The 13,238-nt window shown below is 33.7% G+C and overlaps 2 protein-coding genes and 1 long non-coding RNA gene across 3 annotated transcripts in view; 1 reads left to right on the top strand and 2 right to left on the bottom strand.

The window, feature by feature from the left end:
- The first annotated feature begins 572 nt into the window (after positions 1-572).
- LOC123678990 lies at positions 573-4,499 on the top strand. The gene is made up of 3 exons (XR_006747331.1): positions 573-1,066; positions 1,514-1,687; positions 4,124-4,499. It is a non-coding gene; the product is annotated as an uncharacterized LOC123678990 (long non-coding RNA).
- Positions 1,964-4,828, bottom strand: LOC123678986 (general transcription factor IIE subunit 1). The gene has a single exon (XM_045616292.1). It carries the CDS (start codon positions 3,295-3,297, stop codon positions 2,077-2,079), a length of 1,221 nt encoding a protein of 406 aa, XP_045472248.1. The 5' UTR covers positions 3,298-4,828; the 3' UTR covers positions 1,964-2,076.
- Positions 4,829-5,542: 714 nt separating this feature from the next.
- Positions 5,543-13,238, bottom strand: part of LOC123678985 (dedicator of cytokinesis protein 7) — a 48,799-nt gene continuing 41,103 nt past the window's right edge. The window contains exons 20-25 of the mRNA XM_045616291.1: positions 12,161-12,332; positions 10,736-10,916; positions 8,856-9,022; positions 7,614-7,837; positions 7,422-7,565; positions 5,543-5,763 (exon numbers count right to left, since the gene is read on the bottom strand). Coding sequence (XP_045472247.1) covers positions 5,718-5,763; positions 7,422-7,565; positions 7,614-7,837; positions 8,856-9,022; positions 10,736-10,916; positions 12,161-12,332 — 934 coding nt within the window. The 3' untranslated portion in view covers positions 5,543-5,717. The remainder of the gene's footprint in view (positions 5,764-7,421; positions 7,566-7,613; positions 7,838-8,855; positions 9,023-10,735; positions 10,917-12,160; positions 12,333-13,238) is intronic.

The raw sequence follows: 13,238 nt of genomic DNA, 5'->3' as shown, positions 1-13,238 counted from the left end.
ATTTGAGCTAGAAAGAAACGAATGGCACATTTTCAGGCTCGATTTTTGAAAGAATTAATTTGGTGAAAACCGAAACCTCATAAACTCAACTGATTCAAGCTATAGGAGAAAATTGGAAAATGGCGTGAAATGGAAAATTCTCATAACTTCTTCATTAAGGGTGATATCAACATGAAAGAAAAACATTCTAGAGGCACTTATTTCAGTAGAATCCATTAATGTAAAAATTTTTTTTGATGCAATCAGTTTTGAAGTTATAAAACGAACTTGTGTTTTTCTTAATGTGAACCCTATAAATTTCTGTAACGATTAAAATCGCTTTTTTTTCATTTCCAACAATACCAGATAAAAATCATCGAAACTTTGATATCCACACTGTAAATCATCTAGGTATCTATCTATGATAATCTGTGAACTTCAGATTATTAAAATATTCGTTGACAGCCAAGGTCTCCGGATTTAACAACGTTAGGTTTTTTCCTTTGGTCACATTTCAAGAACAAAATTTATCAATTTGAAAAAATCTAACGGTGTTAAATACGAAGACCTTGGTGGCACCGAATGTTTTAATTATAATAATAATAATAATAATAATGAACTTTATTTCCACAAATAGAAGTACAAAGATATATAGTAGTCAGGTTGTAGCTTGATTGTGAAAAAAGGCGGAGTCCAGTCATGCACGCATGCATATCCTGCTCAAACTCAACCAAAAAAAAAAAAAAATCATAATTACATATTTACTTAAAGGCGTTCTGTGTTCACTATTTTAAAAAGGAAAAAAACACACAAGACTTAGGAAACAGCAAAAAGAAAAATCATTATTTATTCTGTTCTTTGAGGTAGTATCGGAAAGCGCTCACCTTGAAATTTTTTATATTATTATCTGAAGTTTACATATTATCAAAGACCGGCACCTGCTTGATTGACAGTGTTAAACTCAAACTATTGATAATTTCTATAGTTTCTAGGAAATTTTTAGATGTTATATAATTTTGAGAAGGGCAAAACTGAGCGAATTCATTTGTTATGAAAATTTGTATGGTTTACATTCAAAGAAACAAAAGTTTGTATTATACAGGGTGTTTCCTAAACATGCGGCAAAAATTCAGGGGGTTGTTCCTTGGACTATTCTAAGAATATTTTGTCCTTTGATGATTTTTGAAAAACCTATTTGTTTCGAAGATATAGGGGAAACAAAATTTCAGATAATAACATTTTATTATGAAAAATTACATGAAAATTCAACTCAACCTACAAAAACTGTTGAAAATGACCACCTCTAGCCAGCATACAAGCATCCAATCTTCTCCTCATTGACTGCCGAACCCTTCAAAAAAAAAAAAAAAGACGTTTTTCAAAAATCATCCAAGGACAAAACATGCTTAAAATAGTCCAAGGAACAACCCCCTGAATTTTTGCCGCATGTTTAGGAAACACCCTGTATAACATCAAAACCAAATGAATTGTCTCAAAAATCAAGCCCGAAAATATACCATTAATTTTTTTCTAGCTCAAGGGATTCTGAGATCCCTTCACTAGACAACCAATTTGGACACCCGATACATATTTAAAAGATTAATCAAAACATCCTGTTCTATCAAACATACACAGCAAAGTGCTGCATAAATCAGATAGTAATAAAAGAGCCACAATTAATACACACACAAGATATGTTCAAACAGCTGTAAGTACCGATGACCTTTAATTTATTTTTTGGTGTATCAATCAATACTATATCATTAAAGAAGAATTATGGATGTGTACCTAGGGATGTTGAGAGTAATAGGGGCCAATGATTATTGTCCATAGGGATGTTAAAATCGGATAATTAATCGCACAATATGGGTGCACTCTGTAGCCAAAATAGTCATTCACTGAATTAAGTTATTGTTACTTTATAGGGAACTATGGGTTGGACTTATTCACTAAATAAACTAAAATATAGGAAAAAAAATTCTCATTAAATCAAAATAATTACCTTTATTGAAGACTTAAAACTTATTTATTATATATACATTTTACTCTTCAACTTCGAGGAATGAAGAAAAGTTAGTGAAAAATAAGATGATTAAATTAATAACTCATATGAGAATAATAGTCCTGAAAAACTTGTACATAAATTTCCTTCTCTGATTGATTCATTTCAGCAATTATAGAGTCATTTATATCTGTAATACTGTAGGTTTTGTTACCAACTGTAACCATAGGAACATTTCCATCATCTTCATCATCACTGTCCATAGCTTCAATATCACCAACTTCATCTTTAACTTCATTCAATTCATCCTCACTAGAATCTGAGTCATGCTTCACAGACTTCAAACTATTAACAGCGTTAGCTGAGGGTCGTTTTTCATGAGCAAGCAGAACACTCATTATATCTTCGTTTTTAGAGTTCATTGTTGAATCCATATTACTGCTAATATTTGAATCTTCAATCTTAATATCTGATGAAGAATCAGCATTAGTAATAACAGTAGATTGGGTCATCCAAATTGGTTGTTCTTTTCTGGCAGTAGCAGAATCATCATTAGCTTCCTCTCCAATTGTAATATCTACTCTAGTTTCCTCAACCATAAAACCTGCATGTCTTGTTTGTTCTCCAGACCAAGCATCTCCTGTAGGATGAGCAATTTTCTTATCAATGCCCTTGATAGTGCTAATGTCTATTGGTTCAGGTTCTAATACTTCTGGAGCCAATTTGATACCCTCAACTTTACGTAAAAGTCTGTAAAGAGGTTCCAATTGTTCATTGAACTTTGCTAATAACAATCTGGAATCTTTCTTAGGAAATGCTGATGAATCTTCTTCCACTACTTCCCTACAGTATGTACATCGAAATTCACTGGTCATAAAATCAAACAATTGGTCAGCTTCTAAATCGGTGAATGTTTTTAAACAACTTGGACATTTGAAACTAGCTCTACTTGTTGCATCTCTTTCTTCAGTTTCCAATCGCTTCCTCATTAAATCAAGTTTATATTTTACAACATTCACAAAAGATTTATAATTTATAAAATAATAGTTAACTTTTTGAGCTTTACCATCCAACCCTGTTTCCATTTTCAAACGAACTTGGACAAATTTATCATTTTTCAGAACAGCTATACGTACTCTCAACATTTTTTTGTCAAATTTTAGTAATTCACATATATCATCTTCCTTCATACATGGATTAGCAATGAGCATATCTATAATCAAAGTATCTTCTATACAATAAAAACCTCGAACTACTACTCTTGCTAATTCCTGCAAGTCACTTGGTATATAATTGAGTAATTTTTCCTCCGTCATTTTTGATTGATATTTTCTTTTCGTTAACTTTCTTTTTGATTATTATTTTCATCACCTGGAACCCCTTAAAGGAATTATGTTTAGTTATAAGTTCGATGTTTACAATTCTTCGACATAATTTTTCTAGGTTATCTGAAATGGGACACAGATAATAGAACCACAGACAACTAGTCTTTGACAGAACTCGGATAAATCAATATTTCTTTGTTTCACTCATAGGCATCTGAAAATTACAGTGACTATTGGTGCATTTATGCACCGTACCTAAGAACTAAGTGCAAAGTGCCGCGAATATTTCATTTCTAATAGAGTGTTCCGTGTATGGAATAGACTCCCCGGTGACGTCGTGAATGCACCTTCCGTAAATACCTTCAAGAACAGACTTGATGCCTGGTTTGAAAATGGGTTTCGCATAGTGTTGGGCATAATCGGATGTTTTCAATACTCGGTTAATCGTCAACCGAGCATTTCAAAAATCCTCGTATGCCATATTGCCATATGATCTACCTTCATTGCGTTGAAATGTAGTCGGCAATAGACAAAGATTCCCGAATATGTTGCGCTAAGTAATAAACTACACATTTTATGCCTTGATGGACATTTGGATCATTCAATCACCGGGAACAATTTATTACTCAGCTGAATATGCGTCTTCGGGAAGTCACCCTGGATGCCTGAGATTTATGACATGAAATTTTTTATTCCATTACACCAATAATTAGGAAATCTTTGAGTTTCTATTCCTAATTTATTTGAAACTGGAGTTGAAGTTTCATAAATTTTATTATAAACCCTTCTTCCTCTCATACATTTCAGTCTCTTTCAGTTTGAATGTTCCAACGAAATCTTGGAACGATTAATTCTTTCCGAAAATAAAAATGCGTCCTGGAGCCAGAGTCGTTTGTTTGGAAATAATTCAGCAAAGATGATAATCAAGTGGCTGTGTGTATATTTTGTAGAAAAAATTCAAATATTTTGGTGGAACCACTTTACTAATCTCAGACAACATCTCTTGAGAATTCATCCCATCCATATAAAAGAGGATGACAGAAGCATCGAATGCCGGCAATTTATTAGAATCTATTTTTTTGGAAAATGTAGATAGAAATGCAATTGAAACTTTTTGGAGTTATTCAATGCCGAAAAATCCAAATATTCAGCACCTCAGTTTTCAGTAAGGTAAGGTGCTGCGAATATTCCCCCAAAAAAAAAAGATCAACCATATATTATTGTTATTGTGTAATTCGTTATTCCTAAATCCTAATTCTTTCTTATCCCATTCGATTTTTATCATCAACACGATTTAATTTACGAGCACGAGGAATGTAAATTAAATAATCGGAAACGTACACGAGTATTCCTCGTCGAGTACGAGTAGATAGGAATAACGAATTCAACCGAAGACTTTCGAGATGCGAGTCTCTGCACCGAAGATTGAGTGCCGAGTATTTAGCGATGCGAACATTTTGATGGTATGTTCAACTATTTCTTGTAGAAGGATCACCTCCGCCTCACAAATACGATAAGTCCATTTGACCGTTTCGTAAATACCTACCTCATTTGCAAAACCATTTATTTCACATTTCAGTTTTTTCTAATTCTTGTGGTATTTTAAAAAACGTGATACAAAATTAAGATGGTTTTTCAATTAGATTTCAATAATTCATTTATCTTCTGTTGACGTTAATACTTACCCGTCGGTGTCTGTTTCCAGAACGATATTGCGATTTGAAAAAGTTTACTGATTTTTGCGTAGCTCTGAAAACAACTGTATTGTGAATCACTAACTTATTGCACTGCTTTCCTTACTTGCCAGATGGGTCGTTCAAGCCCATCAGACAGAAGGAATTGAGTATTGAACTATAAGCATTATAAAAAGAAAATTCCTTATTCAATGCAGGAGTTAATAGCTTTAAATAAAATAAAACGAAGTAATTTCCACTATATTATTTAATTGTTAGCAACAATTGTTTCGCCACACTGTGGCTTCATCAGGCTACATTTCTGAACTGATAAGAGTACAGAGGTTTTCGGAATCTCTGTACTCTTATCAGTTCAGAAAAGTAGCCTGATGAAGCCACAGTGTGGCGAAACAATTGTTGCTAACAATTAAATAATATAGTGGAAATTACTTTGTTTTATTTTATTTATAATGAATTTCCGCCAAGTAAGGACCGAATCCATTAAATAGTTAATAGCTTTTTTAACGATTTGAAATATGTTCAGGATATAATGAATCATATTGTAAAATTTGCAAACTTTTTATTTCGTAACTACAAAAATATAAAAAGCTTATAGCAACTATTTCATATGATGGATAAAAGAATAAATATTTTTATAAAAAGCAGGAGATCTTGATTTAGAAATATATATGTAAAGTTTGCCTGAAATTCTGAAGGTATTTCAAGTGATAAATATCGTTACCATCTTAAACTGGTAGTTTCAGATCCAGAACATTGATGAGTGCTGTAACAAAAAAATGTATTAAATCCTACTACATATTCGCACACTGTAAGGTATTATATGGGTTACAGATTATATATAATATGTTATTCGATGTGAATCTATAATTCGATGCCCAGTGAGAGCATCTCTTGAACTATAAGCAGGGCCGGCGTTAGGGCTGAGACAGGGAAGCGACCGTTTCAGGCACCTCTATTTGAGGGGCGGCAATTCGGTCCAGTTTTCTGACCGCCTAATCTATTGGATAATCACTCATTGTCATGTAGCGTTCAATATTCTTCGTTCACTAGACAATTTTTTACGCCCGATTGCAAGATTTTTCATCGGAAGAAGGAAAGTTCTGTATTATTATAGGGGCAGGTGCTATTTTTTTTAGGGGGGGGGATGTTATGAGGGAGGTAATGTTGTTATTGATGTTTTTCGAGTAAGGGCACCATAAAATTTTTTGATTCAGGCCCCAAAATTACTCGCGCCGGCCCTGTATAAGGAATATGTGCTCCAGTCAGAGAGAGTCGCTCATTAATCGTTTTTGATATTTTCGGGAAGTTAATTTCAGCTCAGAAAAAAAAATTGTGTAATATATAAAGTTTATACATTTTCCCAATGAAATATGTAAGTGGAATATAAACTTCCAAACGTTTTGAACCTCAATTTTTGATTTTTAAAATGATTCTTAGGTTGTAACAACAAAGTTATGTTAAAGATATCATCCGAAACACATTTGAAGATAAGATAATATCTTATCGATGCTGGCTGAAACTGTCGCTAATATGGTTGTTGATAAATTGAATGAGAAATGGAATTCCCTGCAAGAAAAAGTAAATAATATTGAAATCGAGGTTGGTGTATTGATAAATGGAAATCTTATTTTGAAACCTAAGTTCTTATCAACTTCGGTGGAGGAAGATTGGCTCAGTATAGAGCTGGGACTTTTACCTCTTCAGGGAAGTAATTTGTGAATTTACAAAATTTCATTCTTTATTCTGCTACATATAAAAATTTCGGATTCTCTTATATATAAATTTCCATTTTTATAATATATTGTATGCAAATTTTACTGGTATCAGATATTGTAAAATTCATATTGTAAAATACTTGTGTGAATATAAAAGGTGTTTGATCGACCTGGGTTTTTGTCCCTCCCATTTGTTGAATTCCGAGATCAGAACCACGACTCAAAACAAACGACTGTGCTCAGGCATTTTGAGTTATATCCAAGAGGTTACATGTTTCCGAGTGTTACGAATTCATGAGTGTTTTACTCATTTTTAAAATGGTCATAGGTGTTAAAAGAAAGGTACGTCGTGCAAATTCTTGAAAACGTTTTTGCCAATTGTTTTATAGTGATTGTATTTTCCCGATTAATTTTTTGTGAAAAGAATGTTGCGTGCCCAAATGCACGTGTCCAAAAAAGAAAGCTCATCAGTAATTGAGAACTTCTAACTGCTCTAGAGAATTTCAAAATTATCTTAATTATGTCATTAGTACAGAAAACAGCGGTAACACAGAAAATTTAATTCAATACCTATGAACCTAGCTATTTTAATTTTTTTTCCTTAAAATGAATATATGCATTCAAGATAACTAAGTTACATTCAATTCCTCTTGACCTTAGTCAATCAGTTTAATCTTCAAGACAGTAATTGAAATTTGGATATTACCTTGAGTTCACCACAATATTTTGCGGATTGACTAAGGGATGTAATTTTTCTATAAATCGTTTATAATTTCTATCTAGTTCTCTTTGGTAATCTCTTTGGTCTGGCCCAATTAAATTTTTATTTCTCTTCAAAGCATCTGCGCATCTGAAAAAAAATGATATAATAAAGATAAAAAACTATAATTAATTATACTTTTTGGAAAAATCTTTGAAACAAAGTCTGAGTTTGTTTTGATGTTTAGTTAGAGGTTTTCCATCACTTGGTAAGAAAGTTAAGGCCATTTCTAAAGGACCTTGATTGACTGTAGTTCCAATACATCCTTGCAAAACCATTTGTAAAATTTTTGGATCTGGTGGTTCTTGCACAGTTGCAGTTGCAAGTTCAGTAGTTTTCTTCTGAATATCTTCAATAGCCACCTACAATTTCGAATGTTTTTCCAGTTTCAAGAAAATATACATATATAATATACAATAATTTCCAAATGAAAAAAAAAAAATTTTGAAAAGCATTTTCTCAAGTACTGTAGAGCGGTGTGACTTTGCCGAACTGCCTAATATTTTAAGTTTCACTTTGTTTTTTTTTGGAGAGTTGGCAACATCTTACAGAAATCACGAATCGGAACCTTTAACCACACTATATGTATATATACCCACATGTTGCACTTGCAACCGTCGCAGTCGTCTGGCGTACTTTAAATGGTGTGCTAGGGTATGTTATGTGAATGGGTAATTTTTCAACGTAGGTATATATGCGAAATTCTAGGAGTTGTGCAGAAAATATGGCGAATGGAACATTGAAATATATTTAGCAGCTTACTTTACATTCATAAAACGTCACTTTGAAAAAACTGAAAAGATTTGGTTGAGAGGATTTCGACATTTTGGGAAATTTTTCTATTGTGGCCTTTTGGCGGGAGACATTGCCACATACCAAATTTGTTTCACCTGTTTTATTTTGAGGCACAATTTTGGGTCGTCGATGCAAAAAGAAGTTGGATGCAAGGAAATTATATGGAAAAAAACACTAATCCGAGCAATGAATGCAGTTCGAAATGAAAAAATTTCAATACAGACAGCTTCCGCAGTGTACAACATTCCCAGAAAAACTCTTTGGAATAAAATTAACTCTTTGGAATTAAATTACCAAAAAAGCATTTTTAAAGCATAGGCAAACTCGCACCGATTTGCGGGTCAATTTGCCAAATTTTTAAAAATAAAAAAAATAAGAAGTGTGCACCTTTTCATCTGATTCTAACCACAGCAATCTACAACTAAAATGTTCAAATTAAACATACTTTGCACAGGACTCATTTCACAAAAAAACGAAAAAGTTACACCAAGAAAACTATAAAAAGTGGTGCAAAGTCAGACCGTTCTACGGTAATTGAAATTTTAAGCATTTATCCAAAGACATATTCGGGGTAAATGCACTCACCTCTATTGGAGTAAGAGTAATTTGAGTTCTCTTCACAACTTGAATTCTCGTTTTGACATATGGGAAATGAACAGAAGTGGTAAGGATGGTTTTTCTTTTATATTGTTCTTTCAATTCACCATGTGGTTTGCCAGTCATCGTAAATGGAGTTGCATAAACAAAACATTCTATGGAAAATTTTCATCATGATTGAACTATTCTAACTGACAAAGTTACTGTAACACCCAGAAGGACCTGTTTAATTTTTTTTTTTTTTTGTAAAACATAGATAGCATAACAAGGAGTAAATAAAAAAAACGAAAGGTTTACAATTTTTTCAATAAAATGTTAATAATGTGTTTGTCCACCTCGATTATCTATTAACTCGGCATTGATTCAATAAGATGGTCTATTTCTTCTTGAGGGATACTATCCCAAGCTACCTGTACCTGTACTTTGGTTCAGAGCCGCCTAAGTCCGTGGGGGCTGGGGTAAATTTCTAAACCTTCTACCCATGATGTCTCAAACATGCTCTATGGGTGAAAGATCAAGGGATCTGATCGGCCATGGCAAAAGATTCACAAGGGTCGCTTCGAAAAAGTTTAAACTAACTCTGGCAACATGAGGTCGGGCATTATCTTGCTGAAATATTGGATTCTCGATCCGGTTAAGGTAAACGGGAACATATGGCTCCACTATTTCTTGAATGTAACGCAGCGCTGTCATGTTACCTCATTAAAAGAATAAAGGTGACCTACTTGCATGTGCAATAGCACTCCACACCATAACGCTTACCGTCCGGTGTACACGAGGGTGTACATGACGCTCAACATCAAACTGAGGTTCACGTCTTTCTCCCCGACGTCGTCTAACCCTTCTTCGGTCATCATGTGCACCCAAGAAGAATCGAGATTTATCAGAAAAGACTAGATGCTATTCCACATTACAATGTTGACGTTTTCTGCACCATTGTAATCGTTGCCGGCGATGGTCAACCGTCAGAGGTAACACCAAATGGGGTCGATAATGCTGCAGTCCAAAAGACCTTATCAGGCGGTAAACCTTTCGGACAGTTATAGGCCTTGTTCTCCTAACCACTCATCAGCCAAGGGTCGAGTTGTCGCAAATCGGTATCTAATGGCCATAAGTGTTAGACGTCGACCTTGAACTTCATTTGTGCCCCTTCGACGTCCGGTGTCTACTCTTCTTCGATTTTGGGCATTATCAAACCACGCTTGACTCAAAATCACTTAGCTGGCGATCAATTCCGCATACGCGTGCTCTAGGCATTTCAACAACAACTAAACATAGACTCTGGTTCTCCTCGAACAGCTGATTTGTTGTAACACTCAAAAAACTTGCAAAAAACAAGTACAATATTTGAGCAACAAAAATTGTTCACATGAAGAAACCTTCACGATTTTTTTCTCCAAATTGTGTATAGATAATTGCGGTGGACAAACACATTAGTAACATTATTAAAAAAAAAATTTAAACCCTTCGTTTTTTCTCATTTACTCCTTGCTATACTATCTATGTTTTACCAAAAAAAATTAAAATTTATACAGCTCCTTCTGGTTTTTGTAGTTTTTTTTTTTCAGTTAGTATATATAATACTGAAGGCTCTCAAGACCGGATTGTTCAACAGAATTGGTAAACTCTGGCTTTTTCAGTTATAGTCCAGCCGGTTTTTTACCTTATTTTCGCATTCAATTGCGGTAAGCTTCTAGATTGTAACTCCACAGTAGATTTAACGTATATCGGAGAAATCCAGCGAGAAGTTACAATCTACGATCTAGAAACTTCTGAAGATGCTTACCACAGTAGCAAGCGAAACGTGATATGGAAAACCGGAATTCTCCAATTCTGGTGAATATTATAATGAAATGTTTAGAACTTACTGATATTGAAATTCCGGTCAAAATGAGTCTGTCTATATCTTAATTCAAACTGTTCAAAATAAGGTTCGACGTAAGTTATTTGAATGTATGCTTTATCTGCATTCAGTTGTGTTGGGTCGACAGTATTGGAATCTTTTATTATTATAACATTATCTGGTCCAAATCTCTCTGCATAGAAGTTCTGAAAAAGAAAATACTATTATACAGGGTGACTTGGAAGGAATGCGACAAGATATGGACTCATATCACGAGGTTTTGATCGCCAGAGGGCCTTGTTCAGAAAATACGAGGTAATGTCCGGAAATTAGTGAAATTTGAAAGTTCAAGAAATTCTGCACCAATCAACAGACTGATTTCAAATTTTACAGTTGTATCACTTTTTTCGACCGCCTTCGTTTAACATTTATAACATGAAGAGCAATTAACATCAGACAGGGTATTAAATGAATTGTTTTTTTCCAAATAATAATTTTTATTGAAAATTTCAATTGGTTCTAGTAATTTTTCTAACTATTGTGTATATTCAGTTTATTGTTGAAAGACTCATAATGCATAATTTTCATCAACAAGTCACTAGAATATGGTGTCCTTTCGAGTTAAGAAGTTAACACGAATTAAATAATTTATTGGACAAAAATTTCATTTATCTATCAACAAATTGAAAATGGAATATTGAGTTAAACAATGGGAAAATGAGAAAAAATGGACAAGACAATATTTACTTTGGAAACTACTCAACCTGAATATTGTTGATAATTGGCCCTGACCATTTATCTGTGATTATGCAGCCCTAGCTGGATTAAACAATTCTCCTAATTTCCAAAATCGATTACTCAAAAATACTCTTCATGCATAATATCGATAAATGACGTGTTCGGTGTATACAATAATCATTTGATTGGACACCACATATTTGGAAATAGATCAATAGCAAAAATTGGTGAGAACTTTCAGGGACAAATTTTATCTTTCAGTTGAATAGTTGATGGATAATAGTAATATTTTACACAATACAGAGTGAAATATCAATCAATGATATATGATTTGTTAATCTTATTTACGAATGCGCGCAAAGCGTATATCCGTACACAAGAGCTGAAATTGCAATCGAAATATTTATCTCTCAATCCGAATATCCAGGCCAAATTTCATCAAAATTGGACTAGCAGACCCATATCGAATTTCAGACGAGAGATCGTGAAATATTTAAGTTCTAGGAATTTCACGTTTGCACTTGCTCAACGCGAATCCATATATGAAAAGCTGAAATTCGTATAGGACTATCTACGCCCCAAACAGGATACCTGTACTAAATTCCATCAAAATCGGAAAATTGTAGAAGGAATTTCATTTTGCGAGCTGAAATTTTAAAACATTCCTCTACTTACGAAAATTTCACCAAACTGATTGAAGCAATGTACTCACTTCCAAGCGATTAAATATTTCAGGTAGCTTTGTGAGAGTTGGTTCTTTATATATGAATTCTTCTTGGTCTAAATCCCCAAATTTTGTTCCATAGAACCCAACTCTGAAGTATGTACCAAACATCCTCTTTCCTTGGAGTTGATCTATTCTTGTATAAGCATCATGTAACTTACTATAGAAAAAGAATTTTTTTTATATACACTATTCTAAAAATTAAACGAGTTGGGTAAACTAGCATTTATTCAAGGATTTGAGCTACTATTAATTGGCAGTTGATCATAATTCAAACAAAGTTTTACTATAAAATTAATGAAAAAAATCGTTGATTTAAATATACAGGGTGATTCATTGGCAAATGGGAGGAAGCTGAGGGTAGATAGAGGACACTGAGGTGAATCAGAATAAACTATATTTGAAGGTTCTATATCTCTCTTTTTAATCAAGATACGGAGTGTTTTATTGATTTTGTGAATTTTTTCGAACCACCCTATATTTTTTCATGCTGATCTCGGGAGTTCTTTCCCGATCATTCTCTCTTGATGTATTGTGAAGTGTTTATATTTCCATCATGTGATGACATGACTCAGACCATTTCAAAACTAGCCCTGAAGATGATTTTTGATTAAAATCGAAACTAGTAAGCCTTGTTTTAAAAAGTGGTTTTGTTCTAAACAACCTGTCTTTTTTCCTATCAACCAACTTTTATCAAACAACAAAGGTCTCAAATTTACACCAATTTCAATAGGTTCAATGAAAACTGTTATCAGTTTTGTCCGTTTTGTTGACAGTAAAACCCAAAACTTACTGTCAAACTTCGTTTTACGCGTTACGAGATTTTGCGTCGGCGCTGATATGTCAACGAATATGTATATAGGACAAGCGCTCAAGCAATCATGATAAAAGATAATGGAATACTAAACAAAAACATTACCACATGCGCTAATCGTCTCCCATCCGACCATTCACGCGACGTCGCCGTCCCACTTGTCCACCGAAAACGTTTGTAGCCGTTTCGTTTCGGATATAGTGCAGATTAACCGGCCAAATATGAAATTGTCTGTCGTAAATAAACACTATC

The sequence above is a fragment of the Harmonia axyridis genome, chromosome 4 (genome assembly GCF_914767665.1).
Source record: "Harmonia axyridis chromosome 4, icHarAxyr1.1, whole genome shotgun sequence".
In the NCBI taxonomy this organism is placed as follows: Eukaryota; Metazoa; Arthropoda; class Insecta; order Coleoptera; family Coccinellidae; genus Harmonia; species Harmonia axyridis.
The sequence above is the reverse complement of the archived record's forward strand: the minus strand, read 5'-3'. Positions and strand labels throughout refer to the sequence as shown.